Source organism: Tauraco erythrolophus, chromosome 23 (assembly GCF_009769465.1).
Source record: "Tauraco erythrolophus isolate bTauEry1 chromosome 23, bTauEry1.pri, whole genome shotgun sequence".
In the NCBI taxonomy this organism is placed as follows: domain Eukaryota; kingdom Metazoa; phylum Chordata; class Aves; order Musophagiformes; family Musophagidae; genus Tauraco; species Tauraco erythrolophus.
The window spans coordinates 6,214,561-6,237,057 of NC_141487.1; the positions used below are offsets into that span (position 1 = coordinate 6,214,561).

General features: G+C 42.8%; 1 protein-coding gene across 2 annotated transcripts; it reads right to left on the minus strand.

The window, feature by feature from the left end:
* Nucleotides 1-22,396, minus strand: C1QTNF12 (C1q and TNF related 12). Of its 2 annotated transcripts, none has more exons than XM_009978478.2 (8): nucleotides 22,143-22,396; nucleotides 12,498-12,617; nucleotides 11,223-11,334; nucleotides 10,781-10,962; nucleotides 5,725-5,833; nucleotides 5,099-5,189; nucleotides 870-948; nucleotides 1-287 (listed from the first exon to the last, which is right to left on the minus strand). In XM_009978478.2, the coding sequence occupies exons 1-8, from the start codon at nucleotides 22,311-22,313 to the stop codon at nucleotides 189-191; spliced, it is 963 nt and encodes a 320-aa protein (XP_009976780.1). In that variant the 5' UTR covers nucleotides 22,314-22,396; the 3' UTR covers nucleotides 1-188. The 2 variants fall into 2 exon arrangements, with proteins under 2 accessions (XP_009976780.1, XP_086481759.1); XM_086625633.1 differs by having other exon boundaries at nucleotides 10,733-10,962.
* Nucleotides 22,397-22,497: the final 101 nt, after the last annotated feature.

The following is a 22,497-nucleotide window of genomic DNA, read 5'->3' on the forward strand; positions in this document are numbered from 1 at the left end:
GACCTTGAAAAGCAGCAGCCTCTGAAAGCAAGCTGAAGTATCTGTGGAAATAAAGGCTCTTTGTGTGTTTAAAGAGACGTCAACAGTTACAGGAAGCAGTTTTCAAGAGTCAAAGTAAAGGTTTCTGCAGTCAAATTTACGCTGCGAGGCTCTAATTCATACCCTTCCCTGCTACACTGCTGCAGATGTTATGCGCCCATTAACATGCCCATGAAATCTGATCCATTCTGAATGGTGATGGGAGCTCCAGCACTGTTGTCCACAAATATGGAGGTGTACTGGCCAGCCTGCAGAGAGGACAAGAGGGAAAGGAGGAAAAGTGTAAGAGAAGGAAAAAAAGCATTTCACTACCATGAACGAAGCACAGAAGCCTCCTGCCCTTTTCTGTGGCTCCTGGGAACAGGATCTGACCAAACATTTTTACTGTAGTACAGCTTTGACTTGGTGGAAGAAATTTTCTGTAACAAAACTGCGTTACAGGTTTATTACTTAACTAGATCCTTACTGCACCAGCATCTTTTTGGGTCATCTGTGCTTCAGATTCCCTCCTATGAAATGGGAAATACGATTGCTATCTCAACAATGCAAGGGCAGATTTGAGAAAGAAAAACGTTTACTGTCATTTCTTAGAGGGAAGGTTACTTCTGTGCCTGAACATCAGAACATACAACGTAAGTCTGGATTTTGTTCCTATTCCTGCCACCGATTCCCTCTAGTCACCCCAGGTAAGGCATTTAACTTCATTAACCTTAGAGAGAAGGTTAATAAAAACTTCCCCACCTCCTGGTGAGAATTCAGCCTTGCCAGTAAACAACTCCACAGCCTGCCAAGCAAACTGGTACAGTGGTTCCCCGTCTGCATGGGCTTACCTGCAGCTGCAGTAAGCCATGTACGTAGACAGTGAAGATTTTGCTGTTACTTTCCAGACCAGCAATGACTTCCAAAGACCTAAACAGTAGCAAAAGGAAAATAAACAGGTTAAACACCTAAGGAAGTCTCAACAGTTGTATGCGGAACAATAGTCTCATGACATCCCTAGAAACAGGGATCTGGTGGTTCTAGTGCCCATCTGTACTAAACAGGAGCCTGTTGATTTGCTTCTAGCAGTAATCAGCTGCCTTCAAAAGAGAACAGCAGAACCTTGTCCTCCCTGTAGTGTCTAATGGAAGATCTACAGAGCATACAGGATTGTGAATGCAAAATTCAGCTGGAGGCAGGAACTGGGAGCCACCTTCTCTGACAGAGGCCTTTCTCAAGGTTCCGTAGTCTCTATCCCCCATCCTTGAACAGGTGATAAACATGCGCTTTAGATTTATCTACCTACCAATTACCCCAGTTTGTTGACCACCGCAATAGTTCGTACTCCAGTTACACTGCAAAGAGCTAGCTATATGCATTCTGCCATTCGTTTTCAAGGTATGAAAGGCCTATTTGATCGTAAAAACATATGTAGTCAGGCTATGCAACAAAGAACACACTCTGCAGCTAAAAGCTGTTTTGGGAGGACATTTGGATCAGGGGCCATATATGAGCCAAAAAAAAATTAGAAATTGTGTTTCAATTAAAATTCAAGGGAGAGCTCCAGATCACCCCTCAAGCACTGTTCTTTTCTAATGCCACGTTCTAATAGCCATGATATCCCTTGCAGTAGCAAGAGGTAGGACAGCTGCTCTCTGTGGCATCCTCTGTTTACCAACTCAGCTCCTTCGTACAGGATTTAAGGTGGAAGGAGAACAGAACAACCCACGTAAGCTCAGTTCCAAAGCAACATCAAAGCACAGAGCTCCATGTCTGGCCAGTTCTTCTGATTTCTGCCTAGCTGTGGTAACAGATCCAGTTGTTTTCCCAAGAAAACCAACCCTTTTCCTCCCTTTTTTCCATGAAGTGGTGGTGACGAAACCTAGCAAGTGCAAACGTGCTGTTTCTAGCCCCCTTGCAAGGAAACAATATGCATAAAAGGTAGGGGCAATTTGGCCCAGAGAGAGCGAGCCACTTGGCACCACTTTGATTGAAGAGCTCAGTCTGTGTGTCATATCCTGCCAAAAGCCTAACTTGGGTGGGAACTTCCCACCATTAATCTCTTCTACTCCAACTGTCTCCTTGCCTCCGAGTTTCCATCTCTCTCAGCCGAAAGCCCTCAGGGCTCTTTCAGCTCCCTCAAATGAATGACTGTGTACGCTGACATCCCCAGGAAATTCCACAAGCACAGGTAGCAGCTCAGTCTGTGCCAGCAGAATGTCTGTCCAGACAGGTTCCCATCCCTCCACCCATCTTCCTTCCATGCCACAGACCAGCCATGCTCTCACCCACCATTTGAGAGAGATGTCTCTCATAGAGCCAGTGCTGATTCTGCTTTACTCCCACTGCTGTCCAGCTCACTCAGCTCAGGACAACCAATCATAAATTCCGACCCTGGACAACTGATGAAAACTCTGAGTCAGACATCAAAGAGCTTTATCTAAACAATTAACATCTGAGTCAGTTCTGTCTAAGAAATAAGTGTTTAGTGTTACTGTTCTTCGGAGAATGTAGCTATAAATGCTTCAGATGGCAAGTTAATCTCAAAACATCCCAATAAAGCTGCCTGGGCTGTATGTGACAAAGAGGTTGTTCACACATCCCAGCTAGAACCAGAACAGTTTCCTAGGAGCTTTCAGCTAAAAAGACCTGCAATGAGGAAGGCACAGTTGTTTCCATGGCCCGCAGCGACACTTCCTACTCAGATAACTCTTGTACTTGCATTTAGCAGAACTTTCACTCGTGCTGAAAACAATCAGAGACTGACATCTATTCTGAAGTATTATTACTGTAAGATTGACTGAATGGAAAGCAGAGAGACTCAGACACTGTCCTTGGAGACAGAAGTGGGCCTTCCAGAAGAAAAACACTTGGCTCTCTCTCAGATGTCTTGATCAAATCTGTTGGGAGCTTGTGGAATAATTAGGAAGAAAAACCCACTGCTGTCACTTTCATTATTTTGCAAAATGGTTTAAATGGAATTTAGGTTTTCTGTATGATTCTGTAACTGAAGACACAATATAGAGTGGAGATCAGGATGGGAGAACAGGTTTTCACTCTTGGAGCTCTGCAAGACCAATTTCACTTTTAAATCCTCTTAGGTGGCTTCATAAATCTCACTCAATTGTTCACTCAAATCTCTATTGAAATATCATCAAGTCAACAACCAACTGGCAATATTTTTCCACATCCCAATGGGAACATCCTTCCATATCCCAAAGGCATGTAGAAAACGATTTTGTGGAACTTGCAATCTCTGTTCATGGGGAATGCAAGGGCTAAGAGTATGAATCCTGTTCTTGATGAAATTGCTAAGATAAGAGGAGATTGTTGTAGGTGAAAAGAAAAAAGCACCAATGCTGAAGAAAGAAAAAAAAACTGATAACTTGAATCTGACTGGTCTCTGCTATGGAATAGGGATCTGCACTGTGCAAAGGCAATTGTGAGAGCTACTCGTAAAAAGGATAGTAACGTTCTGTCCCACTCATCCCTCTTTCACCCCTGTGATTAAAGGCCTGGACTGTCCCAGAATCACTCATTGTCAACATGTATCCCAGTTTTCAAGATCAGGCTGAGGTACATTCTTAGCATGACCTAAAGGAATTCTCACAAGTGCCAGAAATTACGTGTCCCGTAAGCTCTGCAGCTTACCAGAATGTAAGATGTTCTTTCAAGGGGCAAGAAGTTTTACTCCCCTTCTTCTGCTGACATTGTAACTGCAGCCAGTCTGTCGCTGCCTCACTTTAAGTGCTGCAATCATAAAAGACTGCTATAAAACAGTCTACGAGGCTGAGGTGCCAGTTGCTCCAGCCAGCAAGCTCCTTGACTTCCCATCCTTCCATCAGTGGGCGCACAGCTCCTTCTTACTCTAGTTACTAGTGGGCACCCAGATACCAATCAAATCTTTTCCACAGGCCAACGAAACCTAAGAGAGGTTTATTTATCACATGAGGCTTCATGTCAAATTCACCTGCCAACAAAGCCTCTAAATCGAAACGCCTGCGGAGAGGTCAGTCCTATTTGCAGCACTCTGACGCACGGAGCAGCCAGTCCAGCAGCAAGGGTATGGTTTTGTGGGTTTTAAGATGCACCTGTGGAGTTGTTCTATGGATATATTTCAGTGGTGCCATCGCAAGGGTGTTGCTGCAGCTGGAAGAGCTGCAGGCAGGGCAGAGCAAACCTCTGTACAGGTTTTTTTTCCTCCGGTGACAGGGGCCGAGCTGCAAGCAGAGGCGGTGGCCGCTGGATGCTAGCAGCATTGCCCTCTGCTGGGTGCAATTCAGCCCAGCCCAGGGGCTCCCAGCCCCTTCCCCCAAGCAAAGCTTGCCAAACTCCTCCCGAGCAAGCTGGCCTTCTCGGAGACACAGGGCACCCATATGCTGCAGCTGAAAGGATGATAGAAGAACAGCAGAGAAGAGTGGCCAACGGTACGTTGGTGTCATGGCATAACGAGCAACACCCAAGGCTGCCAGGGCCTAACAAAAGTGTTTCTTCACCAGAGCTTTGCTAATGGATCCCAGCAGAGGAAAATTCAGCATGGCTATCTGAGCAAGGAAGCTCAGGGCTGTGAGAAGGCATCAATCACATGCCTATATGCAAGCCCTGCACTTTCTGCCTCAGGACTCATTCACCTCTATTTTCCACCTATTCATCCTCCTAATCACTCCAACACTTTTAGGACAACAGGAGATGCTGTGATCCATTCAGGATGCAGCTGAAATTATAAAAATGGAGTTAATAACCTCTGGCACAAAATTCAAGTGTTTCTGTCACTCTGTGTTTGTGATGATAGCTGAGCATTCAGCACCTTTAGCTACATCCAGTTTTGGCTGACTTCCTTCACAATTCTCTCAACATATGCAACATTTATCTATTTAGAGTAACTAGCAATGAAAGGTTAAAAATCAGAATAATAAAACCACATAAAACCTAAGGGCCAGATGGAATCACTCTCTTCAGAAAAGTTCTGCAAGGATTTATTGTATAAAATTCACTGTTGGTGAACCCAACTTCCACAGTTGGTTGAAACATCGACTCATCTGAGAAAAATAATTGCCAAGACAGCACTGCAGTGACTCACGTGTATCGGTGGCACAGAGATTCAATGCAGATCAACACTCGGACATTATCTCTGGCTCGGAGTTGGACTTTAGTCTTCAACTCACTGTGGTCTGGAGAAAGCAGGGAAGAAATATAAGTGCTTTTGCAACATAACAGACCACCAGTTGCTGGTATTTAGCTTCACAGTGGCACCAGTAACATTGTGACTTCTTAGGAAAGCACGCTTCTGGTGTTGGATTATAAAACACTTTGTCACTGAATGATTCAAACCTTTGAACAAATGCACTGGTGACAAAACACAGTCTTGGTGCAGTTCTACATCATCATGTTCATTTTCTTCTTAAGTCTTTTACGGAAGCCATAACTTCTGTATGTGAATATATTCGATCGCTCAACTCATCCTCCGTAAGGACTGTTGATTTGTTTGGTTTGCATGGAGCAGCCTGCTGTGGCTATCAGTCTGTTAAAGCACCCAGCTCTAAGGACACGTTTTTGAGTCATGGCACCAAAGGGAGAGCTCACTGCAAAGGGCTGCCATTGCACATGCTTCAAATCAAACAGGACCCAGAGAGCCACAGAGTTCTCAAGGACTCCTTCCTGCACCTCTCAAGCAATACAGAAAAGGTTTCTGTGAACACCACTCACCTATGTGGACATTAGCTGAAAACTGGTAGATGCCAGACACAGGTGCTGTGAAACGTCCTGTTGCCAGATTTAATCCTGTCCCCCGGAGAAAAGCTCCTTTGGCCAGAGGCTGTAAGATAAGAAAAGCAGACCCTGAACAAGTCCCCAGCACTCTTGACAATTACCTCTGCCCACAACAAAGAACAAGCTCACATCCATGAGAACAAAGCTTAAAAAATCTCCCCAGAACACACCTTCCAGACGGTCTCTCTCTCAGCATTTGATGCCCACAAAAGGCAAAATGACCACTATGAGCATCAGAAGATGCCCTTTTTGCTCACTGCCCAACTCTTCTAACTCATCTTGACTCAGACTGTGCCTGCTGCATCCCTTTGCTCTGCTGGTCCTAGTGGCCTCTAGCTTCCACTGATTTTCTGTTCTTCCATTATTTGAGTCATGAATTCCCTGTGACTCCTAACAATGTCCTAGATGGGGCCAAGCAGTGCCTCCAGGCTTAAAAATCTGGAACCTTATACACTGTTTTTGTGATACAAGTACAGAGGAAACACTTATATAGGTTTCCAGAGGTTTTCTACCCATTTTGGGTCTAAGTCAGATGGCTTTGATACTCTTAAAAAACAACTGCTTGGATTCTTACAGATTCTATACTTAGTTTAATTTTGTTCTAGCCTTGGATTCTACAGAATAGGCAAAAACCTAGTGAAATAGCCTGCAGCTTCTCCTCATGGCAAGGAAGCAGTCTTAAGTCAAACTTGCAGCAGATTATCAGACTCAGACTGAAATAAACTCTGGGATAAATGTTTATTGTTTGTTTTGGCCTGCATGATAGGAATTTGGCTAGAGCTGGGGAGAAGCAGGAGCGGCTTCGATGGGCCAAGAAAGCACATTAGTCAGACTCTGCTTCCACCACAAGGGCATTCTGTGCAATGTGAACGCATTCCCACAAACACTGTCCCGAGAGATGTGCCCCACATTGGTCCGATGGGACAAAAGAGCTGCTCGAATCTGACTCCGAAGGCACGCACACTGCTACGTCCCTAAAACATGCACAAATGCAGGATTGAGTGATCTCGACACCCCAACATTTGAGTATGCTTTCCAATACTAGATGGTGAAAGGGGCCTGAGACACAGTGAACAAATTCACAGTAGTGTTGCCACACATGCTGCTACACTAAAAAGAAGTAGTGGAACACCTTTGCTCAAGTACCAGAAGGAAGTTAATTGCCTCTCCATTCTGGTTCATCACAGCCAGAAATTGCTAGCTTTCACAGTGCAGGGTAGGAATAATTTACTTAGCTTTCTCTTTGGAAGGAAGGAGGCTGCAAATATTTGGGTTTGGTGGTGTTTGTGTACAGAGTTACTACCTGGTAGAAGAAGTGAAATGACTAACCTGACTTTATTCAGCAAATCCCAGGCAAGGCTCACAAAAGAATAGTTCCAAGTCCTTATTGACTAAGATCTAGCTGTAGTCTTAAATTTCACAGAATTTTACTAGAAATGTTTTATGTGTGCATATGGTGGTGAAAATATATCCCTGTGCCAACAGCAGCAGCATTTATAGAATTATAGAATGGTTGGGGTTGGAAGGCACCTTCAACACCATCTAGTTCCAATCCCCCTGCCATGGGCAGGGACACCTTCCACTACACCAGGTTGCCCAAAGCCTGATCCAACCTGGCCTTGAACACTTCCAGGTATGAGGCATTCACAACTTCTCTGGGCAACCTGTTCCAGAGTTTCACCACCCTCTGAGGGAAAAATTTCTTCCTTATATCTAATCTAAACATACCCTCTTTCATTTTAAAGCCATTGCCCCTTGCCCTATCACTACATGCCCTTGCAAAAAGCCCCTATGCATCTTTCTTGTAGGCCCCCTTTAGGCTTTCTCATAAGATTACACATATATAATGGGAAAACAGTAATAATGAACTGCAGAACAACTAGGTTTCATACAATGATTTTTATGTGTCTGTATTTATCCATGTTCACTGACGTGTGCCTATGTGGACATATATACACACAAAAGGAGATCTCTTTTCTTTGTGTATACACACACGGACAATACAACAGCTAACCCAACACAAAGACTATGAAAGGAGCTTGATTCTGTTCTTATACTGTCACTATGCCATCATTTTTGGTAAGGCTATTTTTTTATTTACCCCACTGAAAGAGCAGATCCAAGCCCTGTATGTGCAAAACTGCACAGCATAGTTAGTTCGTTCCTTTCGTGTTACAACCATTAGCAGAATCAGCAACATAATTCCAAAACCACTGGCTGAGCATGGAAGGCAATTTTAGGCACCAGAAAATTATCACTGATAAAACACTCTTGTTTCTTCATGCCCTCTGTGGCTTTGTTATTCTTTTGCTCATAGAAATAGACAACGCAGGGAGAGGTTCTCTGGGCGAAATATTCCATTAAAGCTCATGCCAACCAGAGCTCCCTGCTGCATTTGCTGTCTTACAGCAGCACATTCACCGACCTGCTCCAAAGGCTGCAGGAATTTATATCTGAGAAACTAACTGCTTGTGCAGTTATTTCAGTTAGCAGAACGAATGCAAATAAAGAAGTTAGTGTCCAGCCATCTGTACAAACCATGGGCAGCTTCTCTTCCTCAGTTCATTTCCTATCTCCATGTCTCCCTCACTCATTCCATAGTTGACTTCGGGGTGGAAAACAGTAACCAGGTACAGAGAATTGAGATGTGAACTGTCAGGTTAGCTTTTCAGTGATAACCACGGCGCAAAGCAACGCATTGACTTATTTGTTATTAAAGAAAAGGATAACTCAGCCTGCACACCAACCACAACACGCAGGGAACGCACAAATCTCCTGAAACAGCAGTAAAATTCAACTGCCAAAGGTAGATGTTTGGCTTGACCTCAAGGCGCTAGAGATACCAAGACTCCTTCTGGGATCTTTCACCACAAAAACCACATGGGCCACCTTAGCCTTAAATGCTCTGATTCCAGCGATGTTCTTGGGCCCCAGATAAATCCCACTTCCATGGCCTGTCAGAGGCTGCAGTTACTTCAGTTCTTACTGTGTAAAGTACCTTTCTGAAAGCTTTGGCAAGCAGCAATTGTTAGAAACCTCAAAGCATGAGACACAGAACGAAGAAGTGTGGGGAAAGGAGCATCATGTTTTTCATTCCAGATACCAAGGAAATAGTAAGACCAAGAGGAAGAGAGGGAGGGAATGCTCTTGGAGGAAATTTGTCATGGAAGGAAACCATCATGCTCTCTCAATACTCAAGGTCAGAGTGACTTAGACACCATACTCAAATGACAGACCATAGAAGCAACAGGCCATTTCTCAGCACAGGTTCTTTCCACTAATTCAAAATGCTTTGGGTAAGGTCCAAACCCAGGAATTAGAGTCAATCCTTTTCATCTCACTGAAAAGTATCAAACTGTTGGCTTCTTCACACTGTTAAACTGACAGAATGGAGGGAGGGGAATTCTCACTCTCTCCCCCCCTTGGACGGTTTAAAGACAACGTTTTCATCTTTGCAAGAGCATCCACTGTCTCCCTCCCTGCTAAATTCCCCTATATCAGAGCACAAGCTAAAACCAGACACTTCTTGTCCCAAAGATGAAATGAAAGGCTGGCATCCAGAGGCCTGCCAGCCCTCCCACATCAGCTTCAGGGCTAGAAGCAATTAGAAAGGAGCTAGGCATATGATAACAAAGCATGGGAAGCGTCAGCCTACGCACTGATTGCTGAGATGTCTTTATTCACATTTTCCCTCCTAATTAATGGGGCAGCAGATCTCTCTAGGCCTGCCCACACTTCAAGTACAATCTTGCCTCTGTGCCAGCACCCACAGTGTTGTCAAACCAGGCTTCCACAAGTGTATTTGGGAAAGATCCAGGAAAGCAACCTATTTAGAACATAACCACTGCCTCTAGTCCTGCAGCTGTAAGAAGTCCTAGCAGCAAAGCTATTCCATAGGAAAGGATTTGCTGGGCAGGATTCTTCAGAAATAGGACTCAGTGCAGCTGTGAAGAAAGCTCAACACCTTACTGCATGGACAGTGTTAGCAAATCCTGCTGATAGAAAGCCATACACCCTGCTTATACTCTTCAAACTCTTCTTGTCACATCACAAACACAACCACGTATCTGAAGGCCTTGTGCTATTAGACAGTCTTTGTGATTTCAAAGTCTAAAATAAGTCTCTTCAATTACCAGAGTAACTATTTGTTTTTAGCTATTATTTTGCCTAACGTTTATACTTCAAATTCAGATCCTATTTGCAACTGGTTCAGAAATGCTTGGTAGAAGTTTTAATATAAAATTCAACAGCTTGCTTGTAACCATGCTTATAATGACCTACAACATCCCATGATGGTGTGCTCGTCTTTATAACATGACTATAATGAAATTATATAGGTAACATTTATTAGTCTTCTATAAAACATTACATAAAGAATTTGAGTGTCAGAACTGGCCCATCTAACAAAGTGATGGCTCTTATTTGAGCTCACAAATCTATAACCAATGGCTTCTGTCTCTGACATTTTTCTACATCTGAAGGCTACTCTGGAATTAAACAGGGTGTGCACTGAAAAAAAAGAACAAATTCTTCAGACTAATGCCAAACATGGACAAGTCTTTCTCCATCATTAACTGAAATAAAAAGACTGACTGTTGTTTGGACCTGCGAGACAGCCCTCTCTTGCACAGACCTGTTAGAACTCCAGTAAGAACTGTAATGAAATTCAGCTGGGCTACAAGAGAGGAGGAAAGTCTGTCTCTTGGATTTGTCAGGAAGGAGAGGACTCAAAGCCAAACGTACATCTTGCTTCAACTGAGCTTCAGTGCTGAAATCACCATATGAGATCCTACTTCTGTCAATCACAAAAAAGGTAATGCAATATTCACAGCATCTGAGCCTGAGACAAGCTTCTGGGATTAGTCTGCCCTTTCAGGAAACACCTTTATCTACAGAGCCTCCTAGCACCTTTGCAGACTAGGGAAACTACAGCTGATCTACGCACAATGGCTGTTGTGGAGTTGCACAGGTTCAGTCTGTAATCCCTTCTCACCGACTGGAAGTTCTGAAGTTCTACCAGGGTCTTCTTATCTACAGTGACTTGTCCTTTTAGCTTGCAATGGAATGCCTCCTCTACACGTCTGTGGGGTGAAACTTCCTCCAAGGAGAAGAGCAGTGGAGGCAGCTGGCTAGGATGGGCTGAAATCGCCAGGGATGCTCGACGCTCAATGGCTTCTGAGGAGAAAAGAAAAAGTATAGGAAGATAAAAGCTTAGCTTAAGAGTCTGGTCTATGAAGCCATTAGTTGTGTGATTAGACTTCTGCACTCAACTCTTCAACTCAAACTAAGCGCTGTGGAAACATTTTTTCAAAATTTCGGTCACCAAATAGGGCAATGCTTTAAGGTAAACATTTGCAAAACCAGTTCTTTATTTGCTGTGGTGCTTACCAGAAAAAAAGCAGATCACCAAAGCACAAAGCTCTTACAGTTTTTACCTTTTAATATCTCCTTAAACTCCTGCAGAAGGACTTCCCGGGTGACTTCAGCACCAGGTGCTCCTGGAGGTCCCTGGGGGCCAGGAGGTCCTGGGGGCCCAACAAGGCCACGCTAAGGAAGTAACCAAAGAAAAACATGTGAATTAGAACCAGGCAACTGCACTGACAGGCCAAAAATTCTCCCAGTCATGAGCCAGTTCTACAGAGCTGTTAGCCACATGAGTAGCCCCCTCCACTAACAGTTCAACTACAGGCCTGATGCAGTCAATCTTAAACTGACTCTCCAGCCAGCTGTGAATTCCAGCACTTGGAATTTGTTCATGTCTTTGTGTGGGAGGATAAACTTTGCTCAGGTAAACACTAACTGGATCTTCAAGTACACACATACAACGTGAAGCACAACAGGCACAAGACTAAGTTTGCTGCTTCTGTATCTTCTCGTATCACCAAAGCAACATTTTAACTTTTAAGCTTCTTATTCTGCCTGTTCACTACCTAGAAAAGCCATCTAGCCACACTTCACGTCATTAATATATATCGTTTAGAAATAATGATCGCATACGTGAATGTTTGGTGCAACAGTAGAGCTCTCAGAAAAAATGAAACGGTTTATTCAAAATAGCTGTAAAGGTTAGCCACACACATGGCAGAGCTTTAGACTAGTAGTACAAACGTGCAACAGTGTTATTGGTGTGACTTTGATGTAAATTGTTCTCAGAGAGTTCCTATTTCTTCAACTAAACTGCAGTAAACCCGCATGGAAGCAGTCTTGCCTATCAGCTCACTGAGAAACAAAAGGAAATCATTAAAAGCATCAAGATTGTCTAAGCAGCAGATTAAAAGTGCACACACAATCGAGTATCACTCAGCAGATTGTCAGTAATTCATTAATTTGAAATAAATTACTTGTCCACACCTTGATTAATATATCCTTTGAGATACCTGGACTTTATCTAATGGAAGAAATAAATGCTAATTTTATTTCTATTGAGCAGTAAAAAAATAAAACAGGCTCAGTCCAAGAAATAGCTAGTTTAAACAAAAATGAATGTTGACAGTGGAATTCACATACTTCATCTGACAAAGCATATGGCACTTACTGTCTCAAACTTCTCCAAAATACTTTGAGAAATTAAACACAAACAAAAGGAAACACAGCACTCTCTTGGGTGGGAAGGCAAAAGTTGGAGCACACAAAACACCTTGTATATCAGCAGTAGGAAGGGAAGCCATGGTGCACATTTATTAGCTGATGGCAATCTAGCAATGACCTACTAATTTCTTGTCTTTCCCTTTGCATCTCCTTTTAGAGGTATTGCCATCATCTGGGCGGTGAACAAAGGAGATCCAGGTCCGCCGTGGATCTGTGATTCGAGGATCTGGAGATTCTAGAATCTAAAGAGAAACAAGAACAAAGACTGATATCACTGTATCTCTTCGGCCACTACATGGATTCAGAGAATGTAAAGTTTTCAGGCTGCTGTCTGCTGCCTAAACCACATCCTTGCTCCAAAAGTACTGCATTTGGGATGGCATTGAAGGTGGGATAAAATGGGATTTTACACTTCTGTAACAAGCAACTCAGTTTGGATTATTCAGTACCATGACACTTTTTGTCTTCATACTCAGGAGCATTGCAAATGCAGGATAGTACTTCAATCTGAGTTCTGACACAGTGTATGAAAAACACCAGCCTTTCAAAGAGTCCCATTAGAGCAGGATTTTTTTCTTCATAAGTTACAGGCTAAGTCTGCCAGCAGAAACGTCCCAAAAGCCAAAAGATGCTGCCCTTAAAGCATCAAAATGCCTTCTTATAACCTCATATGCTATCACCTGCAGGGCATCCCAGCTCTCTTTGCTTAAGAAATCAGTAAGAGCCAAGAACTGGGAGCCAGTATACCTCAAATATCTTTCTCAAGCTGCTGAGCCTCTCTGCCCTCTGACAGTTCTAATACATGCCACAGGAAACCTGCCCAGACACCAGAGATGGTTCACCACTGACATCTGACATTTATCAGTCAGATCAATCAAGCAATAAAGGGAGATTAAAACGTACAGAAAACCTTTAAATGCTCCATAATTTTCAAATCACAGGCTGTAGAGTGACAAACGCGCACACAGAAAAAGCAAACAATTCACAGTGAAAAGCAAAGCCCATGTCTGATCACAGAAAAGATGTCCGCTGGCAAATTTAACTATCTTGCCCATTCCTGTGTTCTGCAAGTATATCACAGCCATAGCAAATTACCTAGAGAAGCTCTGACATTACAGTGCCTAGTTCTGGATCCCTTCTAAATGAAGTCTGGACAGAAGAGAGGATCTGTCTTTATGAATTTGTGTCCACTTCCTATAGGACTCCCTTGTTCCCATTACTCACCTCCCAGAGACAACCAGAAGTAATCGAATAGCCATTCCTGTAGTTTTCCCTCCTAGGCTAGGAAGGAACTTCTAACTTTAAATTAAAAAAAGGCACCAGAAATCATTGGTTACTAATACCCTGCCACACTCTTGTCAAGGGCAATTAACTGCTGACTATGGAGGTTCCAATCTGTTGACACATCAGCCTCCCAAATGTCCATCACAGTAAGGAAAAAAGCACAAGCCCTTCTAAAGTTTCATGAACCATACTTAAGTATTCAAAGTCAAAGTTTAGGTAAATCAATACTGACCTGTCACCACTCAGGAGGAAGGAAACAAGATGGGTGTGGAAAAAGCACAGACGCAAACTCAGTCAATAGTGCACTTTTCAGATCTAGAAGTGTTTGCCCCTTGGTATCAAGCTTCTACTGGTCTGACAGCACTAGACAGTTCTGCCACAGCTCAGACCATAGCTTTGCCTTCAGTGGCCTTAACAGTAAACGGTGACATTGCAAGGTGCTTCCAATGCAGTCAAATTAGCAAACATATCTACATGTGCTCATTGCCTGTCTCACCTGGCTTCCTAAAGCACTCTCACTTCTCAGAGAATCATATTGAGTTTTAATAAAATTCCTAGTACCAGTTATAAGCATAGATTCCCTTTCATCAAACAGTCCACAGAAGTGTGTAGAAAACAGTTAACTTCTAGAATGCAGGTAGAGCTCAGGTCCCAAGAACTCCAATATATGTCACTGTCTAAGGGCAACAGGAATTGGACAGCGGATTGCAAATTTTAGCTAGAAATATCTGGGCAAGCCCACTGTAAGGAGAAAAGACCAGTCTGTGTGATCTGGTATGAAAAATCCATGCAGCATGAATTGTTTCAAAATTAGATCTTAGAAGTCTGCTGAGTTCCAGCTTGAGGTTACAAGGAATGTTGGTGCTTCTAAGCTGATGGAGAGCCTGGAAAGCTCTCTCTCCGGCATGCATCCAGCCACACGGGTGTAGTACAAGGCACTTGTCCATAGATTTCTGAGCTGATGTGATCATAACTATTTATTTCAAACAGCTTGGGTCAACAGATGATTTACAAACCAGCAGACTATGAGCAGCTCCCCAGAAATCTGATGTGTTGTGAGCTGAGCAAGGGTATTAGTTAAACATCCATCTCAAACTCTGTGAAGCCAACTCCATCGTCTCTACTCAGCACATAATCTTAGGTTATTTACTGCTCAGACACAACCCAGAGAAAGATCTGCTCCTATTGAATCGCTCTCTTCAGGCAGTCACTTATCCTCCCCTCCAGATAGATGGCTGCAGAGTAGCTGGTGTCTATGCTTTAAGCCAAAGCAAGGATATCCCGAGACATTTCACCGTATCGTTCATGCATTCTACTGTAATTAATAAGAGCCAGAGTTATGGGTTTGCACACTCTCCTGGTGCTCAAATTTAGCATGTATCACAAACGAGAGCAAGAAAAACTATTCATAACAATCTAGTTCATTACTTCTGTATCAAAATCAGTCTTGAACAGACTATTTATGTTTATAATCACATTTACAGTCAGCTGTAAATTTCATGTTTAGTCAAGGGGTTCTAGTAGGTTGTTTTAGCTGAATTATTATTTGCCTTTTTACTTATTGCACCCAGGACTTAAATAGCTTTCCGAAATTCCATTGGAAAGTAACGTAAATGGAGCACCATAGGAAATCCCAGGCATTGTGAAATTAGTCACCTCAATAAAACATTATCATCTTCCCACAGATTGCTTGACTACAGGTTTTTGCTAAGCACGAGAAAGAAGTCAAAGACGGGCCAAGAAGGTCCTTTAGTGCAAACCTCTCCCATCTACTGTATCATGTAAACATCAAGTCCAGAGGCAAACGTTCATAAAGTTTGCAAAAGTCCTTAGAACAGCACATGAGGTGCAGCTTATTTCTACAAGAAACACGAAATTTACTTAGAGTTTCATGTAGATTTAATGGTTTCTGATGAGAGAAGCTAGTTCTGTCCTACCCCACTTAATCTGAAAACAGATGGGTGCACCACCACCACGCACGAGGTCACATCTGCAAAGGACTGTGTTTACGAGCATTTAAGTTAAAAAAGCTCATAAATGTAAAGCAGGTAAAAGCCTACCCGTGCTTTGCCCAAAGGACACAGATATCTTTTGTCTCAGTGACTGGGACTGACAGGTCTGTGGTAAAGCTGCAGTGCAGTTCACAAAACAGAAAGAAGCAACTTATTAACAGCAGCACCCAACTCGGTCAGGATGGAGTATTCCCTCAGTGCTGTAACAGAAGTCAGCAAAAGAACAGCTGGGTTGCAGAGAAAAGGAAAATAAAATCAGTTCATCCTTCAAAATGGGCTGGCTCCTGTGGCAGGAACTCAGAAGCGCAGTCTCCAGAACACAGCAAACACAAGACCAGAGTCTTAGGAACCGGGATGCAGTATTTGCTGCAGATGTGGAAGAGACTATTCCTGGTTTCCACCAGGCTGCAAGACAGGCGTAAACTCCCCTTCACTGCAAAAATGAGGAAACAGGCCAGCTAGAAGCAGAAGCCAGCAATCACGGGCAGACTCTGACCATTAACTGTGAAGACAAACAGATGTCCTCAGACTTTCTGGAGCTCCAGCTGTGAAGAAACAGGCCAGAGCAGACATCTTGTCAGGGAGAAAATAGAAACCCAGATGACACATCCCAGAAAAATAAATGAAAAACTCCTGAAGTTTTTTTAAAAAATAATAAAAAAATCCCATACCTCTCCACTGGCTTGCTTAAATTACAAATCCCTCTACAAGACAATCATGGCACTCCCCAATTTCTCCAGCACAAGGATGATTGACAGTTAAAATGAATGTTCCATCCTTGTGGTATTATTATTTAATTACTATGGCATGCATGAGCAATCCCAGCAATAAGCATGCAAGCCTCTATTTTTCTTGGCAGCAGCAGCCTCCAGCAGCCAGCGGGACCTTGCAGCCAACTCGGTATCAGTCAGGACTGAGAACAGCCTTGGAATCCCAGCAAAGTAGACTCGTCCCTCCTGGGGTGCTGTTTACAGAGCAAAGCTAACCTGCAGGAGTCAGGAGGAATCCTCACGTTAGCTACAGTGAAACCAGGCTCACTCCTTAACGCTTGAAACAATACCTCCAAAATCAACAGAAGCCTTGCCAGCAATTTTTAATGAACTTTCAATCAGGTCTTTTAACATTACTTTGGAATCCGAATACGATGGCACCTATCACTTCAGAACCAGTTTGACACTGGTGAGAAATTAGCCCCCTCTCTCCCTAACTTCCCTCACAACAGAAGACAAGTTGAGCTGTGATTTGGGCTGCTGCACACAAGCAGAACCTGCAGTACCTCCTGGCTCTAACTCCCAGAAGGGCACGCACTGCCCAGAGACACACACAGTCTCTGGCCAAGATTCGGCCAGCATGAAAGAAACGACTAGCAGAAACCTACGGAGTTTGGATCCTGAGAAATTGCTGAACTGTATCTGAACTTTCATGAAATTCAAGGATACTGGAATCCAGTCCGCATCTCTGCTAAAAATCAAAGTGAAATGGACAAAAGTAGTTTCAGATTCTGGATTAATGAAAGAAAAAGTCAACACTACCTGTGAGCAAGACTGTACGCCTAAAAGCATCTCGGAGCATTTTCAGGCACACCTGAGCACTTCTCGGGTGGGACAGGATGGAAAGAAAGCACAAAAGGTTACAATTTTGTGAGAGGACAGCATCCTTTCCACCTGCAATGAGTCAGAGATGTGTGCCCAAGAACATATACCTAGCCATTCCAGTCCACAGTCTTTATATACTTAAGTTACTGCCCTGTAAGCTTTGCTCAAAGTTATCCATGTATTTGTCCATCTGTGATGGAATTATATTTAAGAATTCTTTTCTTAATAGTTAAGCAGTTGCCAGGCACAAAAAGGACCTGACTAAGCATTTCAATTATCTTAATCCACAGATTTCTATGTTGTTATATCTGATTTACACCAAGAGTATTTTCTAACTTCATTATGAAATTAGGAGCAAATTCTTTATTTCAGCAGTGTATTTTCTTTGGAACAGGTTAAAAAGTGGCAGGTCTGGGGTTTTTTTAGCATGAAAAATCCTATGTCAGCTGCTACTAACTTATGGTAATATACACTCATGGTTATACACACTCTTGGTTATTAATGAGATGTAAACCCAAGGTCCTGACCACTTGTGGTTTTTACAGTTCTTTTAAGAATTTTCCCTAGAGCAGAAGCGTTAGGTTTGGTATCTTAGCCAAATCTGAAATGGAATTCCTACCTAAATTCCCACTATGTTTTGTGATTGAAAAATTATTCTTCACTCCTCTAAATGGCTATCTCCAAAAGCTTCTCCCCTCCACTTAAACACCAGCTGCCTTCAGTGGCCACACCCATAATGAATTTAATGAATCTAACGGAACAGTTCACGTGAGCAAGAGCTACTCTGGGTGAGAAAACCACATGTTTGTTGCTGTGTTATGTGTACTGCAACAATAATCAGTGCCACCCCTGGCTGTACCAGTAGAGACCTGGTTTTAGGGATACCACAAAGAGGTAAGGAACTGAACTGCACCAAGAGAACAGGAGTAGCCCAACGCATCTAGCACACAAAACCACATTGGATGTTGAACTACATACTTCAATAACGAACATTAAAAATCTGACAAACAGGTCTCAGAAATGAGGCCAAGCACTAAATTATTTGATATGCTGAGTCAGATGTATGAATCCAATATTATTTTACATGGGCCACAAGGAATTGCTAGGAAGCATGTTATTTGTTATAGCCCTTCTTGTTCCTAATGTGTCAGAGCAAGACTGACAATGTTGACAGACACAAAACATGAAAGACAACATCTTCTACTACAGAGAGGTCACAGTCCAGTCTCTCCCATGGCTTCAATGCTTGTCACGCCCAAAAATACTTTTCTGAATTACACATGCAATCACACACTTCAGGCTAAGACTGAAATCTCTTCTACAGAGGAGGAATGCAATCTGAGCAACGTCATTGAACCAGCTGCTGTTTTCAATTGGAAGCAAAAGGCTCCAAAGCTATAATTCAGAGAGATTTAAGTAATAAACCAGGTAGACCTAGCCCTAGATATTTGAGAGACAGAAGATCACAAAGGAAATAAAATCTCAAGGACTCCTTGGCTACGTAGCAGGTAAATAAATTAAAAAAGTTACACTATTTCTTGCAGAAATTCCACTGAAGGTAAAATCCCGTTGACCTCAAATCATCCCTGAAATTTCACTGGGACACTGTGTCAATAATTTTCCCCAGGTTAGGATGCTGCCTTCGAGTTGCTTAGCTGAAATGCTCCAAAAAGCAGCTCACAGAACAGCTGAAGTTGGAAGGGACATCCACAGATTGTCTAGTTCAACATCCCCTGCTTTAAGCAGGTGAACTACTGCAGATCACTCTGGACAAGTGCAGTCAGGTTTTGGCTGTCTCCAAGGATGGAGACTCCACAGCCTCTCTTGTCCAGCCTTTTCCAGTGTTTGACCACCCTCACAGTAAAGAAGCTTTTTTTCTTATGTTTAAGTGGAATTTCCTGTATTTCAACTTCGAGCCACTTCATCTCGTCCTTTCACTGGGCATTAAGCATCTGACTCCATTTTTATTCCCTTTACTCAGGTATCATATGGTAACTCCTGATCAGTGTCAATCCTATATAACCACTGGACAACCTACTACTGCAGAATCTCTGTTAGTATAATATTGCATCTGCAAGACAAGATCTGTGCCTGGAAAGGGGAAGGCAAGCCTGGCAGGTAGCAGCTGCAGGCACTCAGCCACACACAGTCACAGAAAGAAGGTCCAGTAGACTAAAATCTCTGTATCCATCAGTCATCTTCTCCTTGCTCTCTTAGTCCATCTGCATCAGAGAAGAACACTCATGTGCTTGGCAAGCACATCACAATGACAGCAACTCAGCAAAGATAAGACTGAAGAAAAACTTATGTTAAAAAAACAAGAAAACCCACCACACTCACTATTTCCTTGGAAATATCAGGTTTATCAGGAGATTCGAGACTTCTGCTTCCCTGTTTTAGGTAGAAGTTTCACCACATGATTCATGCACTGTGAATGTTAAAGGAGAGCTTTCTTTACTCCTATTTGAAAAGAATTCCCAAGAGAAATTTGTCCCAATTGTTTTGCTTAATTAGAAGGAAAACACATCTACCTTTTGTATACATACAGAATGAATAAAAATCACTACTCTCAGCTAATATTTCATTCCCTGCTCCTTCTGCTTTGATAAACCTACCAGCCGCCCACAGAGTCTTCCAAGGTAAAGACAGCCGTAATTTTTACTGCACAAGACCGAAAAAGATTCCATCTTTCCTGTTATGTGCTGTAGAGAAATTAAATGGGACACTGCTGCTGTTTCACTTCCCCATGCAGGGTATCCTTCCATGAAACAAAACTGCTCACAGAGATATCTTCAAGGCTCAGAGATCTGTGTTCCATAGAGAACTGCTTTCAACCTTCCCTTAACTTGATCTTACTTCTCTATTACTTTACTTCTTCCCTTAGTGAATACAAATTGTGATGCTTTGCTGTAAATGGCAACTGTCATCTACCTCAGAAATGGTGGCAATTCTTAAGCGTTGCATTTGTGGTATGTGCAAAATAATCCCTTAGCTTGGGCAGGTGCTACATAAATATAAAATACAGTACAACCACTCATGACATTTAGAAGCAATACTGAACTAGAGCCTGGACTTCGAGCTCAAATAGAGAAAAGTTCACATTGCAAAATTTGGGAGTGGATATCAAGCAGAGCACATAAGCAGTTACATCAAAGATTTGGTTTCGTCCTATCCGTGTTAAACAGAACCTGCCTTCGCTGAACTCGCCAGCTCTTAACTGCAGCCAAACTTTTGCCATGGATATTTTCAAGCAAAGTGTTTCAACACAGAAACTGCAGCTTCCAAACAATGTCTGTTTTAATGAATGCCCACTAGCCTCCAAAGGAGTACTGCGTTTCTTCTAGCAATAACGTCTGTATGACCATATCAGAATTAACCAGGACCAGTTTCTGCTTGCTTTTGCAATCAGAATATATTCTGCTTGCAGTCCAATACATTTCACATCAAGCCAAATTCATTCCAGAATAGACTGAAATTTACTTGCACCAGATACGTAAGTGGCCCCTTTTGCAAAAGCAGGATGAAGCAGTTCTGGAGCGAGTAGAAGAAAATGATTGATTATAAGCACCTCAAGAATTCAGCATGTATACAACCTGTCCTGACAGAGCCCTGCAACACACAACAAAAAATTAGCTGAAGAAACGCTGCTTACAGTCCCCTAATGATAATTTTAAGTGCAGCAGCCAGCTTTTTTATACAGAGGACTGTTTCCCAGACTTGCCCAACCTTAACCAATTACTCTCACAACAGCATTGAACAGGATATTTAGAATGTCAGCCCAATTGTTCTAACTTGCCCCTTCTGCCATGCCCCAATTTTCGACAGGTTTGCTCCTCTATTGCTATAGTGACTGCCAGCCCTAATGCTTGTGATCAAAGTCATATTTTAGAGGTCACCTCCATTGGAAACAAGGGACATTTTTGTGTGAGCAGGGGTTGGAGGGGTGGGAGGGAAAGCAGAGAGAGAGAGAAAGGGTGGTGTGATAGGGGAGACTCCCTCCTTCTCAGTGTTGTAGTCTACCTTCCATTTCATCCTGCTCCTAATCCTAGGACCTGCTTTTAATTCCCTAGCTCCCTCTCCTACTCCCAAGCATTCAATGCATATTTTTATCTTTCAGGATTCTGAGGGCTCTGATCAATTGACTGGGAATTTTTTGTGGCTTTCAGCCTGGAGTGATGCTCCCAAACATGCAGCTGGAAGGACCCTGCAAAATCACTAAGCCTAGCGAGTGATCAGCTACAGCCATTGAGATACCACACACACAGTCTAACGCTCACCACTTGCACACAGTTAGCATCATCCTGAATCCTTTCCTACAAGACCCACCATCACCTTAAACAGACCATCTGACTACACCAAAATTTTGCTCATCTGTAATTTTCAACCACCACAGACTCTCTGGTGGAAGGTACAGTGCAGAGAAAGCTCAGGCATGCCCAGGTGTTTATACTGTTGCCTAAGACAGTTTTGAAATAACGTTCCAGAGAGTAAAGGGTTTGCCTGTAAGAGATACATTAATATTCCAGTATCATTCTTGTACTGTGATAGCCCATTTGCCTTTTTTTAGTCCGTTGTTTCTGAACAGGATAGTGTTCATGCACTAGAACTCCAGAATGTCTTTACATTTAGTCAGCTACTATGGGACTGGAACTCGGTCATGCATATTCTAAAATAAACTGTAATCATAAATTACAGTATTCCAGCGTTTGCTTCAGTAAGCTGGAAAATCAGTCATGCAAAGGCAAAAGACAGAACATTTCTCTTTAAAATCAAACAGAATTTAGCAAGATTGTCTCCATCATTGGAAAAAGGAAACAGCATCACATTACTGCCAGAAACAAGTTCTACCAAGCTGTGACAACACATAAACACCCACCTTGGGATGCCCATGCAGTTCTTCACTGTTTGAGAGGGTAGCATTGAATGGCTCTGTATACTGATAAGGTTCTTTCTTCATCTTTCTCTCTCTCTTTGCTGCCACAACTCTGAAGAGGCAAAACTGCTGACAAAGTAAAGTCGCCACAAATACCCAGGTGCACCCCTTCATTTTGAAAAGGGAGGGGCCAAGTCAGGAAGAGCACTCTCCAAGCACAAAACCCTTCACCACCAATAATAGGAATAGACACAGACTTCTCTCTAAAAAAATAAAACAATAAAAATATTAGAACTAGTAAAGATGATCCTCTGGGCTATGCAATGTCAAACGAGCAGCATGCACTGATGCGCTGGTT